The sequence below is a fragment of the Coloeus monedula genome, assembly GCF_965178545.1.
Source record: "Coloeus monedula genome assembly, chromosome: 23".
Classification (NCBI taxonomy): Eukaryota; Metazoa; Chordata; class Aves; order Passeriformes; family Corvidae; genus Coloeus; species Coloeus monedula.
The window spans coordinates 2,559,716-2,587,518 of record NC_138803.1 but is presented as its reverse complement, the minus strand read 5'-3'; the positions used below and the strand labels follow the sequence as shown (position 1 = coordinate 2,587,518).

Below are 27,803 nucleotides of genomic sequence, written 5' to 3'. Positions count from 1 at the left end.
TGCATTCATTAAAAATCATTCATATACAAAATAAACCTCTCACTCCCGGCCCGACGCTGCCGCCGCCATCACCCCCAGGCTCCCCCCACCATGGCTTATCCAGACATGGAGCCCTCGCACTGAGATTCCACCCGGGATGGGTGGGAATGGGGCGGGGGAGGGGGGCCAGGACCCCCGGGCGTGGGGGGCTCACAGGGAAGGGGGGATGCTCCCGATCCTTCCCACCAACGCCCATCCCAGCTCGCTAAGCCGTCCCCGGTGAGGTCTGGGGGATGGTGGAGGGGACCCAGGTGATCCCCAGGATCTGTGGGGGAGCGAGGCAAGCGATCCCCAAAATCTATGGGGCGACCGTCCAGGAGGAGAGCAGGCAGGGTGGGAAAGAGGAACAGTCAGAGGACACGGAGGAGGGGATGAGACTGGGATGATCTCAGCCACCAGCGCCTCTCCCATCTCCTGGCCCCCCAAGGAGCTCTGCACCCCCAGATCTGCAAATTCCCTGGGAAGGACCCGTCCAGGTGGATCCCTGGGAAGGGGGAAGGAGCAGCTCCATGATCCGGGAGGTGCCAGCAGCTCCTTCCCTCCCTTGGGTGGGGAAAGGAAGAGGAGATTTGGGGAGGATAAAAATAGCCAAGAGGAACCTCAGTGGGTTGGAAGGAGCTTCCCACACCCCAGCACAAGCTGGGAAAGGGAAACACCAGCAGGGAGGGCATGGAGGAGGTGATGGGAGCAGCTGGGGCACACGGGGAGAGAGTGAGGAAAACAGCAGCAGGGAGCAGAGGGGCCAGGCTGGGGTATGGGGAAGGCTCATCTTTGCATCCAGCTCAAAAAAAAAAATAGTGAAACACCCCCAAAACCCCCCAGCCACCCTCAACACCACCTGGCGCTTCCCAGAGGGAGATGGGAAGGCGGCCACGTCCCCAGTGCTTCCTCTTTAAAACATCTGAAAACATCCCCGCCCTCTAAAACATCTCTGTGAGGATCAAAAAAAGAAAAGAGGAAGAAAAAAACAAATAAACAAACGGAAAAAAAAAATGTTTAAAACTCAATTAAGGTGCAGTTTGGCTAAAAAAAAAACCAGAACAAACAAAAAACCTAGGAGAGATGAGGATAATGCTGGGAAAGCGACCCCCATCCGGATTCAGATTAGCACCCTGAAACACTGAACTCCCCTGGACCCAGGTGGCCAGCAAACCCAGGCCAGCGGCCACCAAACCTGGGCCACCTCAGAGCAGGGACCTGGGCTGGGCTTGGGCACAGTCACCCCCCTTTGCCAGGTGTCCTGCAGGCCACTCTGCTCCCAGGAAGCACCCGGAGCAGGGATCTAGCAGCTAAAACTGGGCTCTTTAAGGCAATTTAGAAGTTGCAGATAATCCACACAAAGAAATAGAAGATAAGGTAGAAGAGCATCTCCGGATCCGCAGGGAGCCCGGCTGAGACCGACGTGGGCTGGAAAGGTGGGAAAAATACAAAATAAAAGCCCAAAAAAACCACCATTGCTGCAGGAATGACGTGCCCTTGGAACAGCAGGAAAGGGAAAGCCCCTCCTGGAGCCAGGGCTGGGAATCAGCGGCTTCAGCCACATGAAAGCAAGAAGCAAATAAATCCCAGGTTGTCTGGCAAGATCAGACAGGGATGTGATCATGGAGAAGGGGGAGAAAAGAAAACCTGACCTTAAAATCACAGATAAAATGTAAAAACAGGTTCTGGTGGTGGTCAAGGGAAAAAGAAAAAAAAAAAAAAAAAGGTAAACCAAAATAAAAATTATTTTTAAAAATAATCTCTCAAATGTTGCCTTGTGTGGTCTGGTCCTTCATGGAAATGGTCCCGTCAGTATCTAGGAGAGAAGGAAGGGACAGTGAGGGACGTGGGAGGTGCTGCTGTGCCAGGGCAAGGGGATCCCCCAGGTATGGGATTCCAGGCTGGTTTGGGCTGGCAGGGACTTTAAAGCCCATCTCATTCCATGGGCAGGGACACCTTCCACCAAACCAGGCTGCTTGGACACCTCCAGGGATCCAGGGGCAGCCACAGCTGCTCTGGGCACCCTGTGCCAGGGCCTCCCCACCCTCACAGCCAAGAATTCCTTCCCAATATCCCATCCATCCCTGCCCTCTGGCAGTGGGAAGCCACTGAACCTTGTCCTGTCCCTCCAGCCCTTGTCCAAAGTCCCTCTCCAGCTCTCCTGGAGCCCCTTTAGGCACTGGAAGGGGCTCTAAGCTCTCTTGGGAACCTCCCGGCTCTCCCAGAGGAGCTCCAGCCCTCAAAGCATCTCCTTTGGACACGCTCCAGCGTGGCCTCCTTTGGACACACTCCAGCAGCTCCACATCCCTCTGCTGTTGGAGACCCCAGAGCTGGAGGCAGAGCTCCAAACCCATGAGGAGCTGGGAGCTCCTGGCCCAGCAGCTCTCACCTGTAGTAGTTGGGTTTGAAAGGCCCATTTTTGTTGAGTCCCAGGTATTTGGCCTGATCGTCCGTCAGCTCCGTCAGGTGGGCGTCGAACGACGGCAGGTGCAAACTGGCCACGTACTCGTCTGGGAAGAGGGAAAACGGGATCAGGGGGTCCACATTCCCTACCACAACATGGGCAGGTGCATGACTGCAAGGCCTGGCTGGGCAGCACCCCAGATTCACCATCACCCAAAGCAGAGCTGAGCCCAGGCCTGGGCTGGATGTGCCCCTAAAGGCATAAGGAGGGCATGGAAAATCCCAGAGAAGGGAGGCTGCAGGATGTGGGATGCCTCCCACGCTGCAGAACACTAAGGAAAATACATCAAATAACAACATGTATTTTAAGGTCACTGCCTCTGGTGCCTTCCCTGAACTCACTGTCCCTCTGGAAGTGTTTCTCAGCCCAGGCTTGAGTTCTCCTGACACTGCTGGCACACAGATTCCCCAGGGAAAAGTCAGTTCCTTCACTCACCCATCTTCTTCGGCAGCAGGTAAACATCCTGCTTGTACCGGCCCTCGGGAGCGTTGTAGAGCTCAATCAGAGCCAGAGCCTGTGGAGAGCACAGGGATAAGCTGGGAACAGCCAGAACAGCCACCAACCTGGGCAGCACAAAGCTCCCAAAGGCAGAGAAGGATCTGGGAGCTGGAGGGACAGCACAACCATTTCCAACATGCCTTGAGGGAAAGGCTCCCACCACAGGTACATCCCTCTCTGGGTCTCCATAACCCCATGGCAGGGATCAGAGAGCAGGGATCAGATGCCACCCAGCTTGTTTGCAGCATCTGGGCTCAACACCCCAGGGAAAAACCCCAGGTTTAGGGTTAGCAGCTCTTCTCCTCTTAAACCACACAGCTGCGGCAGCACGTGGGAAAGGAGGGGCTGCGCCTCAGAAACTGGCAGCATCCAAAAACCAGGATCATTCCTTCAGGAGAGATGAAACTGCATCCCCCGAGTGCTGGCTTCCAGTGCTGGGAACCAAGTCCAAAAGAGAGGCCTGGTCCCTGTCCATTTGGACTGACCGGAGTGAGGACAAGGGAATTCCCTGCTGCCAGCCTGGCAGTCCTTCCCCACGAGTGCCAGTGCCACCAGTCCCTTCCGTGTTCCCAGTCCAACCAATCCCCTCGGTGTTCCCAGTGCCACCAATCCCCTCGGTGTTCCCAGCCTCAACAAAGCCTTGCTTTGAGGTAAGCTCAAACCTGTGCTCGGTGGGCTTAAACTCATGCTGGGGGAGCTTAAATCTGTGCTGGGGAAGGTTAAACCCATTTGGGGGGGCTCAAACCTGTCCTGAGGGGGCTCAAACCTGCGCTGGGGGGGCTTAAACCTGTGCTCAGGGGGGCTTAAACCTGCCTTCCAGCCCAGCAGGATCTGTGCCATGAAACCACTCATTGAAAAGCTCTCCCAAAACTTGCTGTACCCAAAACACTGGGTCCACGCCAGCAATAACTCCAGCTCAGACAAAATGGTATTTCTGGCAGTGGTGCCATCCCAAGGACCAATCCCAGTGTGTTCCCAGCTCCTTCCAAGCCATCCCCACCCTGAGGCTCATGCAGAGCCCCACCCGTGTACGGACCTGCGTGGTAGCCGTGATGGAGAGAACGAAGGTGGGAACCGTGGAGCAGCTCAGGTTGAGCAGGCGGCCCTGGGAGGAAGCAGGAGGAGTCAGCACGGAGCTGGATGTGCTCCCAAATCCAAACCAAATTGAGTTTCCAGATGGGATTCACCTCCACCCCCTCCCTGCACAGGGGACCAGGGAATAAGGGCACAGGGAACCAGAGCATTTCAATTCTGCTCCAGTTTCCACCTTAACCCTTCGTTTCAAGGCAGGGGAATGTTGTGGTCCCTAGAAAAGCCAGTCCCTCCTCCTGCCAGAACAGCTCCTGTGGGAAGAGGAGCCACCCAATGCCTGGGAAACCCTGCACAGATGGGGTTTGGCTGAGTGGGATGAATCCCGGCTCAGAAGAACAGAGCCAGATGACACCTCTGTGGTTGCATGTGGGATATGACACACCCACCCTCAAGAAAAAGAAAAAAAAATAAATAAAATAAATCAAAAACCCCTTTTTTGAACCCTGAAGCTCCTCCCAGCACTTTTCCACCTGGCTAAATCCGTGACTTCCTGACGGAGGCCCAAAGCATCACGGCCCAGCTCTGAACACACCTCAGCCAGCAGCACCACGCGCTTCCCGTCCGGCCAGATGACGTGGTCCACTTGGGAGCGGACCCGCTCCCAGGTCAGCTCCGGCGTCCGGAGGCTGGTCTGGAAGAGGAGGAGGAAGAGGCTGCAGTCATGGCAGGAGCCGGCAGGTGGGCACGGCCGGAGGCGCCGGCACTCACCACGTCGATCTCGGTGTTGGAGTGGCCCATGTTGCACACGATGCAGCTGTTCTTCATCCGATCCAAGTGCTCCCTGGTCACCACGTTCTTGTTCCCTGCAGGCACAGAGGGCACAGCTGATCCCACAGCAGTGGGAACACAAACCCTCTGGGTTCCCCGTCCCTGAACTTGAGTCAGAGAAGCTCGGCTTGGGGTAACATCGGATGAACTTCCACTGGGACATGAGCCCTTGCGGCTGTGACAGCAGGGAACGTGGGGGACAAGTGCTGTCATGGAATATCCTGAGCTGGAAGGGATCCACAAGGGTCATCAAGTCCAACTCCTGGCCCTGCATAGGACACTCCCAACAATCCCACCCTGTGCCTGAGAGCGTTGTCCAAACACTCCTTGAGCTCTGCCAAGACTGGGACCGTGACCATTCCCTGGGGAGCCCATTTCAGTGCCCAAATCTTTGATCTTCGCTCCCATGAATTAAGCAGGCTCTAGGAGATCCCAAAACACCCTGAGAACATGTGGCCGAGATGTCTCTCTGCTCTGGGCCAGGACTGTGTCAAAGAGCGAATCAGGGGGAAAGCTGCTGGCAGAGCCCAGCTATTGTGGAACGTTAGGAGCACACAGCAGTGAAGTGTCCTCTCCATTCCCAGCTCCCTCGAGACCCCACTAGGGAATGATGCTCCTCAGCCTGCTCCAGCTTTGTCACCCCTACCTGTGCAGGTGATGACGACATCCACCTGACGGATTACTTCGCTCAGCTTCACCACCCGAAATCCATCCATGCTGGCAAAAAAGGGGAATAGGGACCATGATGAGGAGGAGAAGCTTGTTCCTTCTCTGCCCCAGGCCATGTGGAGTCTCAACAGCTCCGAACTGCTCTGGCAGCAGCCCGGGCTCTCCTCTACCCCTCCAGGAACACCAGTGCCATGAGGGAGGGCTGTGCAACAGTTGGGGTGTCCAACCCAATCTTGGAAATGTCAGAGGAGCCAGGAACATGTGGCACAGAGGCTTGAGCAGCCTCCCCAAATCAGCCAGTGAACATCCTCTGCCCGGTACCCCATCCCTGAAAGCTGCCCCAGCCCTTCCCCATCACACCCCAACGAGGTGCATGTTCTCCAAAATGAGCCACAGACCCCCTGGCTCCACTCCAGCCTCAGGTAGGGTTTGGAAGAGCAGATAGATACTCCCAAGCAGACGGGAACACCTTACCAGGCTTGGAGAGCGCAGATGGGGTCGATTTCTGTGACGTACACGATGGCTCCCAGGGCTTTCAGGGCAGCACAGCATCCCTTCCCGACCTGCCGAGGCAAAAGGATCACAGTGAGGCAGGACACAGACACACCAGTGCTACAATCCCTTCCCTACACAGCCCAAGCCCATCCCAGGCTGAAGGATCCTCATCCCAGCCACCTGCCAGTGCCAGGAGCAGCCCAGGATGTACCTGGTGAGTGGCACAACTGCCACAAGCCCAGCTCCCCCTGCAAGACCACCAGCTTCCCAGTGCCAGAAGGCAATATCCTATATAGACGGGATATTGGGAAGGAATTCTCCCCTGTGAGGGTGGGGAGGCCTGGCACAGGCTGCCCACAGAAGCTGTGGCTGCCCCATCCCTGGAAGTGTCCAAGGCCAGGAGATTTCCCACCCCAGTGCTCTCACAGCTTGTGCAGCCCCAGCACTGCAAGAACCTTTCTCCATGCAGGAGTTAAAGACAGCCTAGAGGAGTACACAGTGCCCCCTTGCCTTTAAGCTAAAGGATTTCAGAGCCATCCTGAACTCCTCGGGGGGCAGATCCTCCATCCCATGCTGCCACATCAGCACAGGGAGCACAAGGCTCCTGCAGCAGCATCTCGGACTCACTCCCTCTCCTCAGTGGAAAATTAAAGCAAAATTAAACACCAACCCACGCCAACACCTGCCTGTGCTGCACCAACTCTGCTCAGCCCCATTTTCTGACCAGCAAGGTGCCAGACCAAAAACATTTCGAGAGAGACCCTTGCTTATCACCCAGCTCCAGCCTCGGGTCTACTGAACACAGGCAGGCAGGGCAAACTGGGACTCCAACTCACATCTGAAGGGGAAACCATTCAGGGTGAACAGGCTGGGAGAGCTAAGGGGGTTCAGCCTGGAGGAGAGCAGGCTACAGAGAAACCTTAGAGCCCCTCCCAGTGCCTAAAGGGGCTCCAGGAGAGCTGAAGAGGGACTTTGGACAAGGGATGGAGGGACAGGACAAGGGGGAATGGCTTCCCACTGCCAGAGGGCAGGGATGGATGGGACATTGGGAAGGAATTCTTGGCTGTGAGGGTGGGGAGGCCCTGGAATGGAATTCTCAGAAAAGCTGTGGCTCCTCCATCCCTGGAAGTATCCAAGGTTGGAGGGGGCTTGGAGTAACCTGGTTAGTGGAAAGTGTCCCTGTGCATGGCAGGGGGTGGAACTGGATGAGCTTTAAGTTCCCTTCCAACACAAATATGGGTTGGAAGTCTGGGATTCTATGATTCTGTGACACTCCTGTTTTGAAGAAGTCCAGTAAAGCTCAGGACAGGCCCTGGAGACACCACCACCCAGCCCAACTCCTGGCTGGAGAACCAGGCACCAGCCCAGAGCCCTCGGCAAGAGCCAGCACAGTCTCTTGGTCGAGCAAAGCTGGGCTCCACTGGTGCCTAAATAAATTAGGGAGCAAGTTCCTGCTGGGAAGAGCCTTTGCAGCTCCTGCCAGGTCCTGCACAGTGCTGGAAGATAAACACCCACAGGGACGTGCACAGATGGAGGGAAGGTGGCGGCTCCCAGCTCTAGCTCTTCCAGGGTAGAATCAGTTACAAGTTCATGGTACAATTCCCCTCTGCCAGAGTATTATTCTCAGGGAGAAGCCGCCTGCCCTGCTCAGTGACAGCCAGGCTGGATGCTGAACCTGGGCCAGGGACAGCAGATGGGAGTACCCGTGGGTAGTTATAATTCAGGCCAGTGTGTCCCAGCAACTGCCGGCTGTGCAGCCCAGTTAATCTGCAACAACCTGGGAAATCTGATCCTTGATCTCCACCCTCCCAGCAGATTCCAGCAAGACTTCCCTGGTTATCGCTCACCAGGTTGGATCTACTCCTTACAGTAAAGGGCGAGTGGCCTTTGCACAGGGAAGTGCAGGATGCTGAGCCTGGGGGAGGGCAGCACAGCTCACGGAACTCACCTCCCCATAACCACAAACCACCACTTGCTTCCCTCCAAACATCACATCCGTGGTCCTCTTCAGGCTGGGGGACAGAGAGAGACCTGTGTTGGGATCAGTCAAGCCCAAAACCAGGTGAAAGCACCAGAGCCTGATCTCTGCTTAAGAGCAGCCGGAGCCAAACCCACCTGTGTGGAAGTGCCAGTGGGGAAAAGGGTTGGACTCACCCATCCAGGATGGATTCCCGGCAGCAATACAGGTTATCAAACTTCTGCTTGGTGACGGAGTCATTCACGTTCATGGCTGGGACACAGAGCTTCCCAGCCTTGGAGAGCTGGTACAGCCTGGGAGAGGGCAGAGGCAGGTCAGAGCAGACAGCAGTGACTCCCTGAGATCTCTGGCTCTGCCTTCCCAAAGCTCCCACCTGTGCACGCCGGTCACACTCTCCTCCACGATCCCTCGGATCTTCTTGAACACGCTGGGGTACTTCTTATACACCCAATGGGTCAGGTCCCCACCATCATCCAGGATCTAGAGAACAGGCAAGGCAGAACAGGGAGCAGTCAGGCCTCCCACTGGCAAATGCACTGGCTGAGGACAGGATGGGGAAAATGATTTGGAGAAGCATCTTCAGGCACTGCTGCAGGGCTGTTCAGGCAGAGGCCTGGGGACCAGGACTCCTGGGTTTCCCCTGGTGCCTGCAACTCGGGGTCTCCTCCAAAACACTGAGATTCCTTACCCCTGCATGGAGCTGCTGGATCCTAACAGGATTTCCTGCCTCTGCTATTGCTCTGCAGCCTGGAAAGGTGACCACAGGCAGCACTAACTAACTAGGCTGAGCTCAGGACGCCACAGCATTCATGCCCTGAAAGCAAACGGGAGAGGAGAGGCTGTGGGAGGTGTCAGGGCCCACAGACACATCACTGGTGACCACAGACCATGGGGGCACATCAGCTTTGGCAAGGGAAAGGTCCCCACTATGATCCCAGCTTTGGGAGAGAGAGGGCAGACGGTAGCTGTGCTGAGAGAGGAGCAGCTTGGAGCAGCTCCTGGAAGGGGAAAGAGGTCCCATCTGCTGGCTCGTGGGAGCTCCACCGGGAGCTGTTCCCTTGCCATTGGGATGTGTCAGCTCAGGACATCATCTCTGCAGCTCCTGACAGTCCCATGGCTGTTCCCAGCTCCTCTCTAGCTGCCATTCTCCAGAAGCCCCCCTTTAACGAGGCCCTTGCAAGACCAGCAGGCTCCCAGGAACAGCCCCAAGGTGGATGGGTGAGGAACCCCATGGGCACTTGGCAGAGGAAGAAGAAGGGCTGGAGAAGGCTCCTCACCATGTTGGCCTGCCAGCCATCGACGTTAACACAGCGGTCAATGCACCACCAGAAATCATCCTCTGACTCCCCTTTCCAGGCAAACACGGCAACACCTGAAAGAACAGGAGCATCCTTGGAGTTTGCTGGGCTTGGCAGAGCTCTCTCCTGCTTGGCCAACTCCAGAAACACACGGACACGAGAGCCAAGGGGCCATGCAGAGATCACATCTCAGCCCACACCAGGATCAGACCTGTCCATCCCTCCCTAGAAGATATTCCCCAAAAATATTAATTCCCTAAAATAGAAATAGAAAATAAAAAAAAAAAAAGATACAAATATATAATAAAAACCAAAGAAATAATAAAAAATAAATAATAAGAAAACAATACTATTAATAATAAATAGTATAAAAATATATAAAATAGAATTAAAATATGGTTAAATACAAAATTAAAATATATTTAATGTTTTTATGATTTTATATTTATTTCTATTTATTTTATTTGTTTACATTTTATATCTTTTATTTATATTTTATATAAAACACATCTATAAGCATCGTATAAATATCTATACATGTATTCCTACGTTTATATTGTATATTTTATATAAGTGTACATATATTTATACATACCTATAAACATAAAATATATTATCATTTTATTTATAAAAGATACCGTATCATTTTAATTACAAAATACACTAACTATAAAATATTTCTAGCTATAAAGTATAACTATAAATAAAACATAGATACATATTAAATGGAATAGATACAAGGAAAAGACGAAGCTCCCTAGGAGATTTCCCCTGGGATCAGGCCAGGGAGGCAGGAGGGGCTGCGAGGGCTCTGGCCCGGCCGCACTCACCAGCCTCTGCCAAGGCCGCGGCCACTTCGTTCTGGGTGGAGTAGATGTTGCAGGCAGACCAGCGGCACTGCGCTCCCAGGGCACACAGCGTCTCGATCAGCACCTGCGGGACAGCAGGGATGCCCCAGGGGTCAGGGATGCCCCGGGATGCCCCCCTGGCGCGAGGGCAGGCCTGGGGTAGCAGTGATGGGCATAGGAACCAAACGTTGCCCTGCGGAAATGCCACCAGCACAACCTTTCTGAAACACTTCCGGACTACTGAACGGGCCTTCTCCCATTCTGAAGAGATCAAGTTCTTCCCCAGGGAAAAGCTGATGTCCCACCCCAGAACCCCCAAATAAGCAGCCACTCACCGCAGTCTGTGCTGTGATGTGGGTGCAGCCCACGATTTTAGCTCCAGCCAAAGGCTTCTCCCCCTGGGCTCGTTTCCTGAGCGAAATCAGAGCAGACATGTCTGCAAAAGGAAGAGAGGTTTTAATGCTGGTTCAGGCCAGAGGGTCCCCTCTCTGTCTTTTGGGGTCTCCCAGGATACCTCCAGCCCCAAAAATTCGTGCTGTAGCTGTTACACAGCTAGGGAGAAAACTCCTCATCTCTGGCCTGGCAGGTCTGTGCAAAACGGGACCAAAACACCAGTGCCAATTGTCACTTGACCAAGGGACAAAGAGAGAGGTAAGGAGGAGTCTGGGACTGGCACTGCCTGGGGAAGGCACCTAAGGACAGTCACCAGCCCTGTGGCAGCGGGTGAAGCACCTGAACTTGAAAACAGAGCTGCCACGTCTCGTAAGAGCTGCTCTAAATTTGCCTGGATTAGCTTCGCCTTCTAAAAGGAGAGGAGAGTTACCCAATCACCCCACTGGAAATGGTAACTCAGCTTCCCACAAGCCCCAGGGGAAGGGGTTGGGATTTTCAGCTTTCATCTCTCTGAAGGTGTTGCAAAATCCTTGTCCATCCAAAGCCAACAAAACATTAAACCCTGCAAGAGTTCTGCTCCTGCTAGAAAAGGGATGGGACACAGCACCAACATTTGCTGGCGCATCTCGCTCTTCCCTAACTGATTTGGGGGAAAACCAGGATATCCAAGGCTGCAGCAGGAGTGGGAATTGCCACTGCTCAGCTCCTGGTCTCCAGAACCCGTCCCAAGCCCCAGAAGCCCCACACTCCACTTTGTACCTTGCTCAGCAATCTCGATCTCCCGGCGCCCAAACTCTGCCTGTTTGATGTTCTTCACACAGAAGTTGCTGCTGCCTTTGGAGTTGGTTTGCTGTTTCTCTCGGGGGGACACCTCGTCATCAGAGCTGTCCGTGTACGAGGCAGCTAAACCAAAAGAGGACTGAGTGTTATGCCAGGCCTTATGAATCCAGGAACCTCCTACCCCTTCAGGTTTCTGCTCTGGTTCCCTTCCCACCTTTCACTCATGGCTCAAACTACCAGTTTCCTAATGAAAGCCGAAGCCCTGAAGGAATTTTGCACTCTTTTTCTCTAAAACAACCCAGAGGTAACAGGATTATCAACTGGCAATCAATGCCTGAGCTTCAGGGACGCCTGCAATCGTTCCCTCAGCGTCCAAGTACAAACAGCAGCACAAATCCTGCCACAGGGTGTGAGCAGCACATTCACTGCAGCACTGACGCTGGGTTTGGGACAGGAACACCCAAGGACAAGGACCTGGCACCTACCAGAGCTGTAGCTGTCGGTGGAAGACTGGGAGATGGAGCGGGACAGGGACCGACGGCCCGTCTTGGTCGGGAATTTGGTGAACTCCTGCATGTCATCTGCAAATTGGATTTGCTGGGAGCAAAGGAAAGAAGTGCTAAATCAGGAGGTGATCCTTAGGGCACGACACCTTCCCAAGCTGCAGGGACCCACGGATCCCTTCAGTCCACGAAAATTAACGTCACCAAATACAAGGCTACTGATGCCAAAAATTAAACCCCTTCCTCTGCCTGAACAACTGTCACCACAAGGTTAAAGCAAATTTGACACATCTGAAGATAAAAAGAGCTCCCTGAAACATCCCCTTTAACCCATTCCCAGCTCCCTGAGGCTCCTTCAGGAATCACACTCCTTGTACAACCCACATCCCACGTGGAGGCAGAGCCCCTGCTCGCACAGCCCCTGCCCCAACCAATCCCAGCAGATTTCTGCCCAAAAATACAGCAGCAAGAAAGCTGGGGTGGTCCCTACAGATCCCTGGTGCTTCCAGGCTCTTCCCCAGGAGGAGAGCATCCCGCAGGTTAAAAACAATGCACATCCTTCCAAAACTGACACTAAAAGCACAGGAAAAAAACCTCAGCAAGAGAGAACATTTCAACAAAAAGAAGTTGACATTGCATTGGCTTTCAGCCTCCTCTGCAGGACAAGATGTTTCCATTGGAAGAGAACCCCCAAAACAGCCACCTCTCTCAGCCAGAGGCAACTCAAGGCTCCAGCACCTTCCACCAGTTCATCAAATGTAGCTGCGTTGAGCCAAAAAGAGAGGAAAAATAACCCAAAACTGCTCAGCTGCTGCGCTCGCCCCGAGTGAGCAGCCAGCAAAGGGCCCTATTGCTGCTCCTGCCAGAGAAAGGCGATGGAGATGAAAGGGAATTAGGGAAAGCAGCAGCAAATCCAGCCTGCAGCCCCCTCCCCGCTGCCATGCAGGAGACCCTGACAAAGAACCCCAGCACGGCCCCTTCCCTCAGATCGCATCGCTGCAGGATTTAATTTTGCCATTTAACAGGGATGAGACATCATGGCAGGGAGTGGGATTAACAAAGCATCCCTGAGACCCAGGAGACCTCGAGAAATCAAGATGATGGAAAGAGACAGCCCAGAGTGGCCTCAAGGAGGGGTTTTCTGTGCCACAGCCATCCCAAAAGCTCCCTGAAAGCTTTGATGCAGGAAACAGGCTTCGGAGAGGAGAAGAATGAAACTATTTAGTTGAAATGATCCATTCCAGAAAGGAGGAATCTGCACAGGCTGGAGCTGGGGCAGCTGCAGCACCAGTACAGCTTTTTGGGCTGGAAAAAGCAGCCATAGTTCTGCAGAATCCCAGCAGATGGGCCAAAAGCAGCACGGTATTCCGCTTGGGAAGGGACAAAGGGGACACAAAACCCATGGCTCACTCCAAGGGAGGGCAGGTGGAATGATGTGGGACTCCAGCATCCCTTCCAGGAACTGACTGGCGGCAGATCAGATCTATCATCACACCCAGCCAAGCATCCCAGGCATTCCTGTGGGTGCTCCTGCTGCAAGGTTTCCAGCCAGCTCCTCCATCCTGGACACATTACAGTCCAGTACCTGCTTCCAACCAGACTTCCCAGCAGACTCCAGTTGGATTCTGATGCAAATTACTTCAGTTTGTATTAGTGGAAGGAATGAGAGTGATAAACAGAGACAGCAGGTTTGGTTTTGCAATTGTTTGAGGTCATTTGGTGCAGAGGGAGGATTCGGAGGGCACCACAACCTCCATCCCCATAGGAGAGCAGAGGGAAGATGCAGAGGGCAGGATCAGGAGGGCATCACAACCCTATCCCCACGGGACAGCAGGGGGAGGATACAGAGGAGACCACAACCCCCATCCCCATGGGAAATCAGAGGGAGGACCGGGAGGCATTGCAACCTCCATCCCCGTGGGAGAGCAGGAGGAAGATCCAGAGGGCACCACAACCCCCATCCCCACAGGAAAGAAGGTTCCAGGGATAAGAGGAGGAGAAGCTCTTCCAGGCAGGCACCAACATTGTGCTCAGGGTGTATGGCTGGAGCTGGCAGGTTTCCCAACAAGGAATGATGGTGCTGGAATTTGTTGAAGGTCTATTGCTTGGATCAATCTTCCCCAGACAGCCTAGGATAGGTTTGTGGCATTTCTGTGCCAGTGGCTCATGGGCACTTCCAAGGAGGAAAAAGTATCAGCAATTTCAGGACACAAGATTTCCATGCCTTCACACCAAGTTCTTCCTCTGACAGCTCATCAAACCAGAGGGTATAAAAACCATGCCCCATAAAACAGCTGCTGGCATTAAAACAGCATAAAGCGGTAGCTGAGGAATTTTCTCTGTCTCAGGGAAAAGCTTCCAGGGAAGAGGTGACCCAGGAGGGAAAAAACATAAGGCACAGTGCTCCAGCCCAGGGTGCAGATCTGTCCTGGCTTGCAGCATCCAGGATGTGTGAGCTCCGGGACAGTGCAACCCTTCAGGGAAACGTGCTGCCTGGATGGTCTCATGGAACAAAGCTCGTTTGGAATGCAGTGGAAAAGAGAGGATGGGACAGAGGGATACTGCTCTCCCCAGTCCCACAACATCCCACACCACAATGCATCTCCCCTTCAGGGCTCCAGCTGTGAGTGCTGAGCCAGCTCTGAGGCACAACCCCACTCTGCAAGAGAAACAGCAGTTTTAGAAACATGGGAATGAGGGGGTTGAATCCAAGGGTAGAGAAAAAGCAAATGCTAAACAAACCAAGTGCTGAATTACCCCCAGTAATCCCTGCCATGGCTTTACCAGGGCTCAGCTGAACTCCCCAGCTTAGCAAAATCTGCCCTGGCTAAAATTATCATCAAACACCATGAACAGCTCCCAAATCCAACAAACCATCCGAACATCCAACCCCCCTGAGCCCAGGAAATTACCGCTGTGTCCAGAAGCGCGAGGAGGGAGCGGAGGGAGGTCGGACAGGCACTGGAGCAGAGGTGCGTGACCAGTGCCCTCCACGTGCCGGGCGCTCGAGCTGCATTAAGGAGACAGAGAAAATCTCCTAATCCCTCTGCCTGTCATGGGAATTGGAATGAACGGCATTCCCAGCCGGGGGCTGCGCGTCAGCGCTCTGTGCCTGAGCGGGATTGAGGCTGTCCAGCTCCAAAGAGCACAGCCACGAATCGCATCCCAAACTTCATCCTGCTGGAAGCAGCTTTTCCAACCGGGTGGAGCACAAGGGTTTAAGAGCAAGGAAAATATTTTTTCATCCCAGAAATTCATGGTCAAGGAGGGAAAACAAGACAGCACCCATTTCTCTGCACAGGAATGAAACCAGGGGTTTTCAGCATCACTGCCCTGGAAAAGGAGGAGATGGGGCTGGAGACCGAAGGGGCCAAATGAGGAACTCCTCACTTGGAACAGCAGGGATTTTGGGATACGTTCTGCAGGAAAACAGCAGGATCCACCATCTCTTGCCAAGTTCTTCCAGAGCATCGCTGCACACTGCCCGCTCCCGGTCACACCAGCCAAGCCAGGAGGACATTTTCTCCCTTTGGGAAATCCACTGCCACTGTGCCCATTCCCAGGCAGATCTGCCATTTCCCAACAACAGCCGCTCATTTTCAGCTCAAACCACCCTTTCCAGGGCTGCAGCTGGACCTGAGGCAGCATTGTCCTTACCCACCCTATTTGGCCACACTGCCCAGAGCACCCCAAACCAGCAGGCAGCTGAAAGACCAGCTTGAACAAGCTTCTCTCCAGGTTATAAGGATAAATCCAGTGAGAACACTGGTGGGGCAGTGCCAAACCCAGCAGCACAAGTGTCCCCAGCACACACAGCCTCATTTGTTTGATTATTACGACACAGGGAGGGCAAACAGATTGCAGGTCTGGATTGGCACCATCTCACCAAACTGGCAGCTCGTGACTGCAGGGTGTGCCATCCTCCATGGCTGATCCCAAGGACTTTCCCAGTGGTCAGGCAGAAGAGCAGTTTTTGGAGCTGACAGAGTAAGAAAATTCCACTCCCTGGCTCCAGGGAGAGGGATTTGTAAATGCAGCTGGATTCACCCCAGGCACAGGTGAGCCCAGCATGTCCCTTTCACACATGACAATCCCACTTTGCATTTTAACACTTCTTTCACTCCCAGAACAGCTACAGAGAGGACGCTTAAGCTCCTTTGTTGTGCTACACATCCCTGACTGCATCCCATGCAGCCTTGGGGGAGAGCGGGAGCAGGTTGTGGAAGGAAAAGAGAATTTGGAAAGCATCCACCAACTCACAGCTGATGCAGCTCATCAATGCACAGGCTCCACAGGGGAAAGGACACGGGCTGGGAAGCAGCTTCAGGCTCTCTTCCTGGCACCCCCAGGTTTGCCTCAGCAATCCTTTTTTCATTATTATTATTTTAATTTTTTATTCGGGACAACGTGAGTATCAGCACATACACAGCCATGGGAGAAGTGCCCTCCCAGCCACTTCTGTCCTGGATAAGCGGTGGAGGGACAGGAGCAGGCTCTGCACATCACCCAAAATAAGCGGGAAGCAATGAACCATCTAAAACCCTCCAGACTTCCAAGTCTGACATCCGTGGATGTGAGGACACAGCACAGTTGCCCAGGGAGAAACAGCAAAATGGGAGCAGAGCATCTTCCTACAGCCACACAACCACCTATAAAGCAGAAGAGTCTCTGCAACCCACTTCTGCCCTCCCAGGAGGAAGCCTGGAAGGATCCAGCGTGCTGGGACCTTTTCTTTGGCTGCAGAAAACCAGCAGCAGGGATGAGGACTATTCAGAGCAGCCAGTTCCCCTTATTTAATATGTTCTCCCAAACAAAAACTCCCTGGCAGAGGCTGGGAGGGCACTGCCAGATGCCCACACTGCCAAGGCAGCCCTGACGTGACCTGTCTTTTAAGTTCATCGTTTCTTTGTCATTCCTGGAAATTCAGCCAGACTAGGAATGTTTTACAGCTCAAACGAGCATCGTCCTCCTCACCAGGCCCGCTCCCACATGAGACGGGAGGAGCAGCTCAGAGCAGGGCTGGGTTTTGCCCACCTGGAGATGGGCACCTTCAGGTTTCAGTCTCCAAGGATTCCTTACCCACAGAAGGACGTTCCCTCCCGGAGAGCTGCTGGTTTTTCCCGAGGACGAGCTGGCTCGGGCGTTTCTAAAGGACAAGTTTTTTTAATCCACTTATTTGCGGAAGCGTCTCACCACAGCATCCAGGGAGGGGCAGAGGCATCCCAGGGAATGAGGCTCTTCAGCCTCATCAGCAGAGGGGAAAAAGGTCAGATAACCAGTATTCATTCCAGGTCAAAAAGAAGAGAGAACAGCTCTGCTTGAGCCACCTCCTCAGGGAAGGGATGGAACTCTTCCATGCTGTTTTCACAGCCACCCAGTTCCCAGAGCAGACCCCGAGCTTCCTGACCGGGAGAAAAGAGCCACTGCCACGTTTCACATGTTTGCCTCCCTCAACAAGGGACTGAGGCCATCCCAAACCCGCCAGCTGCAGGTTCCCAATGCTCCCAGTGTGTGTCCCTGTGCTGGCCCCTGGAGCTGGCCCCATTCCCACTGCGGCCATGCCAGGGCGCTGGGTTTGTTTAGAGGACTTGGCTGCCCTGTCCTCAGGCCCCCTCTGCTCCGCTTCCAGGCTGGAAGAGCCAGCCCCTGTTCCCACAGGACAGTGTCTAGACATGAGGCTGGAAACAGGGGACACACAGGGGGACACAGCTCCTGCTCCACCATCCAACAGGACACGGATTTTTGGTGTGGGAATCAGCAAGGCAGACAGGGATGGTTTTAGGGCTCTTCTCTTGTGAGGTTATCCAGACTGGAAGGGTATTTCTGGATTCTTTAAGGATGGAAGGAAAGGAAAAACGAGGTACTCGGAGAAGAGGGATGGGGGATCAGGACCAGCAAGACTCCCACCCAGAGGACTCACCATCCTCATCCCCAAACCACTGGGGAGGGGAGAGTTTGGAGGCAAATTTGCCTCTGCGACTCAAACCATCCCATTTTCCCACCTCCAAGCTCTGGTCACACGTGGCAGCACAAACCTGGACGGCAAAGGGCTGCACAAATTCACATGAGGCTTTGGCCAGGCCCATGGAAGAACCACCAGACTCCCAGTTCAAACCATCTCAGCAGCAAACGAATCCCCAGGCAGAGCCCATGGCCAGGGGAAGGTGGGGGATTCTCCCTAGCAGTGCCCACTGCTTCACCCCACCATTCCACAGGGATGCTGGAAGAGCAGGAGAGCTGCTCAGCAAGCATCTCCTGATCCTCCCCAGCCTGAGCACCAAGGGCTCTGTGGGAGCTGGAAGTGGAACAACCCTCAGGAAAAAGGACCTGCTTCTGCTCCAGGTGTGGCCTTTGCAAGAGGAGAACTTTCTTCTGGTGGTTCCCCCAACTTTTAGAAGAAACTCCAATGCTCCATTCAGACATCACAACTGGAAGAGTTTCCTGAGGGTGCTGCTCTGTGAACAGAAGCACAGCCATGTGGAATTTGGTGCTCCTGGATCTGTATCTCTCACTCCCAGAGGGTTCACAGGGCAGGCTGTTCTCCCTAGAGGCACAGACCTGCCTAGCATTCTCCCAGCCAACTCCCTGAGCAGGAATCCCAGCCAAATCTCCACCTGGAAACCTTTACACTCCTTCCAGCAAAGAAATAAAAGGGCACTGAGGTGCTGGCAAAGCAAACCAGCCAAGCCCTGTCCCAACCTCCATCCTCCACTGCCAGGGAAAGGCTGGTTGGGTAAAGCATTGAGGAAAAGAAAAACAAACCAAGTTTCTGTGAGTCCAAGAGGAGAATTAAGGACTTCCACATGAATCCCAAAACTCGGCAGAGAAAAAAAAAACACCAGGAAAGAAACAGATCCATACCAAAGGTTAATAGGCTGGGAATCACCACAAGATTTCAGTCATGATGGGAATCACTGCAAATGCCAGTTAAAGGAAAAATAAACAGAAGGAGGGATTCCACAAAAGAAATGTGATTTTGCGTGTTAAATAGTAACTGGGGATAAATCCTGCCTCATAAACACCTGGAGGTCAAAGGTGAGCTCCAGCAGGAGCAGAGGGAAAGCTCCCCATCAGCAGATAAGGACACATCTAGTCCTTGGACGGCAGGAATAGAGGGAAAGGCTTGGGCCTGGCTTTAATGGAGCAGGATATCTCCTGAAACACAGAGGGATATCTCCTTCCTGGCAGGAACAGCAAAAGTCCAATGTCTGGGATCCCTCAGGGCAGTGAACTCCAGTCATGTCTCACAGGTTAACCCCATAAACCCTCTGAATGGGCAAACAGCAACTGGTCTAAAGATGTCCTGGATTTCTCACCTCTGGATTCATCCCCAGTGCCCACCCAGCTCATGGCACAGCACGTGTTTGGGCAGCAGGATAATTAGTATTAATTGGACTTACCACACTGGAAGAACTGCACCGACAAGACAAGGTCATGTCCTTGAAAGGACAAGGGGGAATGACTTCCCACTGCCAGAGGGCAGGGATAGATGGGTTCTTGGGAAGGAATCCTTCCCTGGGAGGGTGGGGTGGCCCTGGCACAGGGTGCCCAGAGCAGCTGTGGCTGCCCCTGGATCCCTGGCAGTGTCCAAGGCCAGGCTGGATGGGGCTTGGGAGCCATGGCAGAGGATGGAACTGGGTGAGCTTTAAGGACCCTTCCAACCCAAAGAATTCCACTATTCCATGACTGTGGGTTAAATCACTTCCAGCAGCTTATGGGGCAATCTGAGGACTGATGGCCTCCAACGGGCCAGCTGGCAGAGCTGGAAGCTCATGGAAATGTGTTTGTGTGTCAGAGCTGAGAGGGAATCAGCTTTAATTAGCATCAATTTTTAAACTAATTAGAAAATGCCTCTCCAAGCACTGTTGTATGAGACCAAGGGAACACTTGGAAGCACGGTCAAATGGCTCATTCAGCAACACCTCATGGTCTGAAGGGAGGGTTTGCCACAAAAAAACCACCAAATTGAGAAGCCCAAAGTTCTGCTCCGTAATCCTAAAGCAGCCCCTGTGTTTTGGGGGAGGAATCACTCCACTTGGCACTCTGGGTGCCCTACCTGCCTCCTCTCCTCCCCCCAAACTGCCTTGGAGAATCTCAGCATTCCAAGACTTCTACTGGTCTTTCAAGAAACCAAAACAGCAAATCCCACTCAGGAGCGGCTCCAGCTACTTCAGCTACCTTTAGCTGATCCTCCATCCCTCTGTCACAGCTTTAAGGGAAAACACCCTGCAGGATCAGCATGGAAACAGGAGCTGCCTGTTCTGGAAAACTGGAAATCCATCCTCCCCGCGCCCTGACTCCCAAAAGCATCTCACAGTGGTATTTCCACTACAGCTGCCCATTCCTCATTTACCAACAGACTATTTTCAGCCCTGGAAATTACTTGGATTTTGATGCATCTGCTGAGAGGCAAAGCAGGAGAAACCTCCGGCTTCAGCATGGGCTCTTCCCTGCTCAGGAGTCTGAGGAATCACCACCAGGATGGACAATCACCCTCCTGGATACTGACTCATGTCAGAGCAAAGCCAACCTTCTCCTGCAAACAGGGTGATTCCATGAAGCCCCTTTCTTTTAAAGGAGGCAGGAGGGATAGAAGTGATTTCCTTGTGGAGATGGCAAGTTCACAGAATATTTGGAGAAGGGGTTAGTTAATGTAGGAGACACTGTGCTGCCTGCAAGATGCTGACGGCTCCAAGGTCAACAGGGATCAGCCAGATGTTCTTGCTCCAAAACATGCCAGGTTGGATGCAAAACTCTCCCCACGGTGCAGGAATGTGTGAAATCTGGGGCTCCCTGTTGGGAGGCGAAAGGAGGAGAGGCAGAAAACAGCAGACACAGGCTGAACCTCACCCTCATCTGGAAGGAGGACACCAAAACATGAATTTCAGGAAGGCAAAGCCCCAAGGACCCTCCTTTTCCAGGCTGCCCACTACTTCTCACTCCAAAAGGCCAGAAGGAGTGATTCCCTCCACCCACACCACATAGATAAACCAGGCTCCAGCAGCCCCCACCCAAATCCTGGCTCCTGAATCCAGGCAGCTCCTCAGCCAGGCAGGAACGGATGCTGCCAGCCAGCTCCAGGTCTGTGGGGGCAGCCAAGGGGAAGCTGCACCCAGCTCCGAAGGCCACGGGAGCCTCACCCGAATTACAATGGAGCCTGTTCAAGGAGCTGGAACATCATGTCCTCGGCCACCTCAGTCCTTTGGCTGTCACCAACCTGAAGTAAACAGATTCTGCAGCAGCAATAAGCTCGTTACCAAGGCCACCGTATTGATCCCAAAGTGTAATTAAAATTCACAGTTCAAGCAGCCCAACTCAACAGGGCAATGGGGGCAGCTTCTCAAAGGCAGGACAAGCCTCAGCTTCCGCATCCCACTTTCTCAGGGGCACAGAACCCATGGGGGGAGATCAGCTGCGAAAAAACAGCCCAAATTCTTCCCTGGGAGGGTGGGGAGGCCCTGGCACCGGCTGCACAGAGCAGCTGTGGCTGCCCCTGGATCCCTGCAAGTGTCCAAGGCCAGGTTGGACAGGGCTTGGAGCAACCTGGGATAGTGGAAGGTGTCCCTGTCCATGGCAGGGCTGGCACTGGGTGAGCTTTAAGGTCCTTTCCAACCAAATGATTCCCAAACTATGGCAGCTTTCTCTTTGGACCTCTGGGCCATCAACCAAGATGTCCCAGAGCACCCATTCTCAAGAGTTAATCACACCAGGGAATCCTGCAGGGATGATGTGGACAGAGGGGGATGTTGCAGAGTGGATTCCGGCACTGCTGAGGAATTGTCCAGCTCTCTGAGAAGGGGCTCCACACACCCTGCTGAGATGTCCTCCTTGGTGGGACTCCCTGCCCCTTCTCCCAGCCCCGTTTCACCACGAGTCTCACTCTGGGAGAAGTTCTGGCACAAAGTCCTTTGCACCGTGGGCCCTCGGGGCCACCAGCAGGTCCCAGGACAGTCACCTGGAACGCCACCACCGTGTGCTGAGTGAAGGTGAGCCAGAGGCCCCAGATAAGCAGCTCTGATCAAAGGGCTCAGCAGGAAACACAAGGAGCCCTCAGCAAATGCAATCGTCACCTGCAGGAAAACTCCCGGTGATAAAAACACAGCCAGGCGCAAGCAAATCCCTCAGGCTGAGTGCTGAAGTTCCACACCTTTCCTGCTTCAAAAGCTGGGATGAGGCACTCACCAACTCCTCAGAAGAGCAACATAGACAGGATCCTCACCTGCAAAGGATCAACGCCAACCTGACCTTGAAAACCTGATTTCCAGAGCAAAATACCCTGGCCTCAACATCCAGCAGGGAGCACAGGAACTCACTCCAACATTTGCACAGGCTGCAAAACACGGAGAAAACTGTTCCCAAAAAAAGTATTGTGGTAGGCCGGTCCCCAGCAGAAGATAACCTGGCATTTGGGGAAGGTCAAAAGAAAACACTGCTCTGCCCCTTCCCACACTCCAAACCTGGCTGCTCACGTGGGCAGAGGGCTCCCAGGATGGGTGGTCTCCATCCCCACACCATCAAAAGATGACAAGAGGTGCTTCTGAAGACTGGGAAGAAAGAATATCCAACTCTTCTCCCAGCTCCAAAGGACCGACATAAGAGTGGAAACCCAGCCTCCTTCAGGGATGCAGGAAGAAAAGGGGGAAGCAAAAGCCACAGGCTCTAGCACATCATTTTGAAGATGGTTTGTGCCCATCAGACCCCCAAAACCTTTCTCCCCACTCTCTGGTTCAACAACTCAATCAAATGTCTTCTGGCCTTGCTGCAGTGCTGGGGCACCAGGACGAGCCTCCGCTCTGGACATCAGGGAGACCCTCCAAAACACCAAAACAACGGGAAGGTCCCAAGAGCAACTTAGAAAAAAATTAGGATTCTATCATTTAACACAGCACCAGGAGTGACCTGGCTGCCCCAAGCCCTGGTAATTCATCTCCACTCCAAACACCCCTGTACTTTTTTTTTCCCCACTTATTAGGGTTTTCCTGCACCCCAGGGAAGGCCAGGCTCATCTCAGGACATCCATACAGAGGACAATGAGCTGTTCAACTCATCCCAGCCCAGGCACCTCATTATAAGAAGGAAAAACTGTCGTGACAGAGCAGGGAAGCCAAAGAAGTGAAGATCTGGGCAAAGGAATGAGGAGAGCCAGGTGCATGGTGCCTGCAGAACAGCGGGGCAGGAGGTGGTAGCCATGGCCCCAGACAGGCTGACAAAGGCACAGAGGATTTATGAGCAGCCACTCTAAGGAATTAAAATTAAAGGGACAGGAAAAACAAACGGCTACAGGAGCTCTGTCAGGACAAACAAGGGCAGTCTCGTGCCCCTGACAGCCCGAAGGGGAAGGTAGTTTATTATCATCCAGCCTGGCAGAGCTGCAGCGACCTGGGATGAGTCAGGACAGAGCAGAGAGGGACAGGAACAGATCTTTGGGAATGGGCTGTGCGGGGCAGGGATGCAGCCGGCTGCAGCAAGGTCAGCAATCTGCGGGCCACTGCAGACAGCAACAGCAGGAATGATGCCCTGGAGAGGACACCCCGCCCTCCCCAGGGGCTGGCAGCTCCCCACAGGCTCCATCCCCCTCTCCCCAGCTTTTCCCTGCTCCATCTCTGCCACCCCCACACCAGGCAGCACCCGGCTGCTGCCACCGCAAAGCTGCAGCGCCGTGCATTAGCATTCCCCGCCACAGCCTGCGCGGGATCCCGCCGGAGCCGGCAGCCGCAGGGGCACAGCACCACCCAAACGCACCCAGCACCGGCTCCGTGGGGCACGCAGCTGCCGCCCAACTCACCTCCCCAGAACGAAACCGGAGGCTTCAGCCCATCTCAGAGCCCAGGAATGCTGCAGGAGAAAGATCTGTCTGCAGCATCCATCTGTCTGCCAGCACCCAGGTGTGGAGGAGCCCAACAGACACTGATGCCAGCGGGACAAGGACACAGAGGGGTGAGGTGACAAGACAAGCACGTGCCGAGCCCCCTGCCCTGTCACAAGCACAGTGGCACTTGCTGTGTCCTTCCCGCTCCAGGGCACCCACAGCTCGGCTCGGCTGGGAGTTTAAGGCTCCGCCGACCGGCTGACGTGGATTGGGAAAGCAACTGCTGCCAAGGGCACCTGCAGCCTCCAGGGAGGCAGGAGAGCAGATGCCCAGACGCAGCAGTGATGGCACACAAGGATCCGGAAGAGCACAGCCTGCCCTTGAGCTCTCCCATCATCATCTCCACATCCGTGTTCACTTAACCTGGGTAAGCCACAAGCCTCAGCATTCCCAGCCTTCCCCAGCAACACCACAGCAGCGGCTGGAGAAGGTGGAAAACTCGGCATTGCTCACCTCTGCCTGCAAACCACTCCTGGCCAAAGAACCACCTCGCTCAGACCAAACTGGGGTTATTCTGTTGACAGCCAAATTCCCACGAGCTGCAGTGAAAACAGAGCTCCAGCAGAGACAGGAAATCCCAGCTCTTGGGGGAAAACCACCCCATTCCTCCTTTCACCTCCACTGAGTCAGCTCCTACTTCAACCTGGAGTTGATCGTATTTAATCTCTTAATCTCTTACCTCCTGCTGTTTTTTTAAACAAGTCCCTGACAAGAGGGAACAGCAATGGCCAGGGCTGGCTCCCAGCTCCAGGTGCCCTCAACAAGGAGACACCAATTTCTCCGCAGCAGCCATGGGGCCAACGTGCTTCCAGCTGTATCCAAGATCTCCTGCAGGTCCTGAGCTGATACTGGTGGGCTCACACTGGCACTTTCCCCAAGCTCCAGCACAAGTTAAGCTCCTCTGGAAAGCCATTCACAGAGAGAGACGGAGCCTGCACTGAGCTTGGCCACATTCCCACCCTCTCCCTCTCCAAACGCCTCACCCAAACTGCACTGGCAAAGTTCAAGGAGCCCAAAAACCCCGGAGGGACCTGCTTCAGCAGCACAGCACAATCTTCCCCACCTCCATGCTGGTAAATCATCTCTCTCCACCCTTTCCCTGGCCTCTGACCATGCCAGGAGCTCCAGGGCAGCCAGCACAAAAGTCACTTCGACTTGCAGGGAATCAGAAGGGAGTTTTAATGGTTTAATTGCAATCCTGTTCTGAGGCATCCTTATCTCAGGATGGCAATTCTCCTTTCCTCAGTCTTTCATCCTCCTGCCAAGGCCTCTGCCATTCCCCAGCACTATTTGCAAGAACTAGCCAGGCAAGGAAAACAGGAGCTCGGAGCGATTTGTTCTCCGAGCTCAGCTCAGCGCGCTCCCCATCTCTGATGTTATCAGCTGATGTTATCAGCCTCAAATGTCGTGTGTCGCTCTGGGCACCTTCAATATCCTCACCCAGCCAGGAAAAGCTGCAGCAGGCACTGAGTCCAACCAAGGCTCCTCATGCTGCACAACCAGCTATGTCTGCAGCAGAAAATTCTGGGGATACAACATCTCATCCCCCTGAGACACTGGCAAACTTGCCTCTGAGGATGCTCCATCAATTCCTTTTTACCACACAGATTTTGGTTCCAGGGGATGCTCTGGGATTCGCAGCCTGCTGTCCCCTCGGAGCAGCCTCGTGCTGCTCGCCCTGACGGAGACGATGGTTATGAAAAGGTAAAAACAATCCCCGAGTTGGAGCTGTGCTGAGCCGCTGCTGGAAGAGGCCGATCCCAGCCCCACATTCCTCTGCTCCTTCCTCCAGGCTATGTCCACAGCCCAGATAAACAGGGCCTGGTCTCCAATCCCTGCTCCCTGAGAAGATGCCTCAAATCCAGCTGACCTTCCCCAAGGGTCAGACGCTCCCCAATCCCACCCGTGGCCAGAGCAGGCAGGGGAGATTCCCCCAGAGAATGAGGATGTGCCCATTCTCTGTGACTGCTCTGCCTTGGCATTCACGGCTTCTAGGCGGCTGCAGCCCCGAGGGGAACACAATGTTCAGCTGCACAGATCTGTGTGGTGCTTGGAACATGGATCTGCCTCCCTGACAGGACTGAAATTTCAGCCCGGAGCACAGGGCCAGCTCCCCAGGTCACTGGGGTCCTGCACCTTGCTACAGTGTCAAGACCAGTGCTCGCCCACCGTCGGTGCCATCTGAGCATCCCACAGGGTTGTGGGAGCAGCACCGGGAGATCTCAGAGCTCCTGTGAGGCCTTCAAGGATGGAGCAGTACTGAAGTGACTCGGCAGCCTCTTCCTGAGCCCAAATGTGCTCCCACCCACACCTCCAACAGAACAACCTGTCCCAAAAAAAACTCAACACTCTGAAATCTCTCAGCCACGCTTCTGAGTGACCCACAGCTACTGTGCTGCTCCTGGCTCTTCCCATATAACAGGTCCCCCCTGCTTTGTCCCCAACACATAGCACTGTCACTCCACAGTCCCACACAAGTGGGACTGTCACCCCACAAGACCCCTGCCAGTCCCCTTCCAGGGGTCACCCTGTCCCCCTGCACTCCTGTGCCACAGCCGAGGTCCCTGCTCTGGCCCCCAGAGCTGGACCCAGCCTGATCCCAGCCTCCCGAGCCTGCCCTGTCGGTACCGGTCCTCCCTTCATCCCACGCGGGCCAGGTTGTACCCCAGCAGAGACCCCTCTCTCTCCAGTACCCAAGCCTTTCCCTCCCACCCCAAACTGGGCCAGCAGCCCCCTGGCTCATACCTGCCACCCCCAGCCCGGACCAACCCCCTCGCGGGTACCAATGGCGAGGTACTGAATGGGAACAGCCCCGGCTTCCCAGTTACCGCCAAACTGGACCAGTTCCAGTTCTCCCAGCACAAACCTCCACCTGTGGGGCTGCTCTTCCCAGAGCCGGATCACGGTCCCCCTCCCTTCACAACCGAGGGATTCTCCCCCCAGCCGGGAAGCCGAACCGGAGGCTGCATCCCCCACGCCAACCGGGGCTGGTCCGCCCAACCGGGGGCCACTCCCGCCCCCAGAGCGGAGACTCTGAGCCCGCAGCCGGGGGCTGCTCCCCCTGAACCAGGGGCTGCTCGCCCCACAACCGGGAGCCTTCTCCCTCTCCCAGCCGGCGGCTGTGCTCCTGGAGAAGAGAGCTCCTACCCCGCAAGCGGGGGCTGCTCCCCCAAACCGGGGGCTGCTTCCCCCCTAACCGCGGGTCCTCCCCCGCCACAACCGGAGGCTGCTCCCCCGAACCGGGATCTGATCCCCCGCACCGAGCCGGCCCCCGCCGGCCCCGCTACCTTCTTGGGAGCCTTGGTGACGGTAGCCATGAAGGAATATTTCTCGGCGTCCTCCACCTCCTTGGCCTGCTTCTCCTCGCCGCCGGCGGGCTCCGGCACCGACATCCTGATGCGGCGGAGAATGCGGGACGGGCCGCGGCCGCCGACGGGACGAAACGGGACAGGGTACGGCGGGGCGGGCAGGGGGGAAGCACTCCGGGCAGGTTTGGCTCGGCCCGGCCCGGTTCGGCCCCGCCGGTCCCTCACGCTCGCTACGGCACCGCCGGCGCGCTGGCTGCGGCGGGTCTGCGGCCGCCGCGCTAGGGGCGGGGCCTCGTGACGTCACGGCGCCGTGACGTCACCGCGCACCCGCCGGGCAGCTGAGGCCGCGCGGCGCCGCCGGGAGGAGCGCGCGAGGGGCACGGCGCCCCCTGGCGGGGGACGGAGGTGGGGGCGGGAGCGAGGGGCGTGGTCATGGGGTGGGCGTGGTCAGTGTGTTGGGCGTGGTCAGTGTGTTGGGCGTGGTCAGGAATGGGCGTGGCCAGGAACCTAACCGCAGGCCAAAGCGCAATTAACTAAAATAATGATTAATTAGTTAATAACTAAATAAATTAATTAAATTAATTAAATTAATTAATTAATTATGTGATTTTAATATATGCATCATATATAAATATTAAAACAAATTAATTGCGTAGACTAAATAAAATAATGGTAGAGATTGATTTTATGCATTAAATAGCGACAATATGCATTAAATATTAATTTTATTTAAATGCGTAAATTAAGAAATTAGTTATATAGATTTACATTTATAAGCGTTATAAAAATATAAAAGTTATGCGAATTAATTTTATACGTTTA

The 27,803-nt window shown here is 54.4% G+C and overlaps 1 protein-coding gene across 2 annotated transcripts; it reads right to left on the bottom strand.

The window, feature by feature from the left end:
• Window positions 1-98: 98 nt before the first annotated feature.
• Window positions 99-27,177, bottom strand: AHCYL1 (adenosylhomocysteinase like 1; the record flags this gene model as incomplete). 2 transcript variants are annotated; one of them, XM_082295980.1, is made up of 17 exons in its annotated part: window positions 26,961-27,177; window positions 11,787-11,898; window positions 11,281-11,424; window positions 10,464-10,564; window positions 10,111-10,213; window positions 9,260-9,354; window positions 8,356-8,462; window positions 8,159-8,275; window positions 7,953-8,016; window positions 5,984-6,072; window positions 5,487-5,557; window positions 4,781-4,875; window positions 4,605-4,703; window positions 4,017-4,085; window positions 2,918-2,996; window positions 2,408-2,528; window positions 99-1,834 (listed from the first exon to the last, which is right to left on the bottom strand). In XM_082295980.1, the coding sequence occupies exons 1-17, from the start codon at window positions 27,063-27,065 to the stop codon at window positions 1,828-1,830; spliced, it is 1,578 nt and encodes a 525-aa protein (XP_082152106.1). In that variant the 5' UTR covers window positions 27,066-27,177. The 2 variants fall into 2 exon arrangements, with proteins under 2 accessions (XP_082152106.1, XP_082152107.1); XM_082295981.1 differs by lacking the exon at window positions 99-1,834 and having other exon boundaries at window positions 2,404-2,528.
• Window positions 27,178-27,803: the final 626 nt, after the last annotated feature.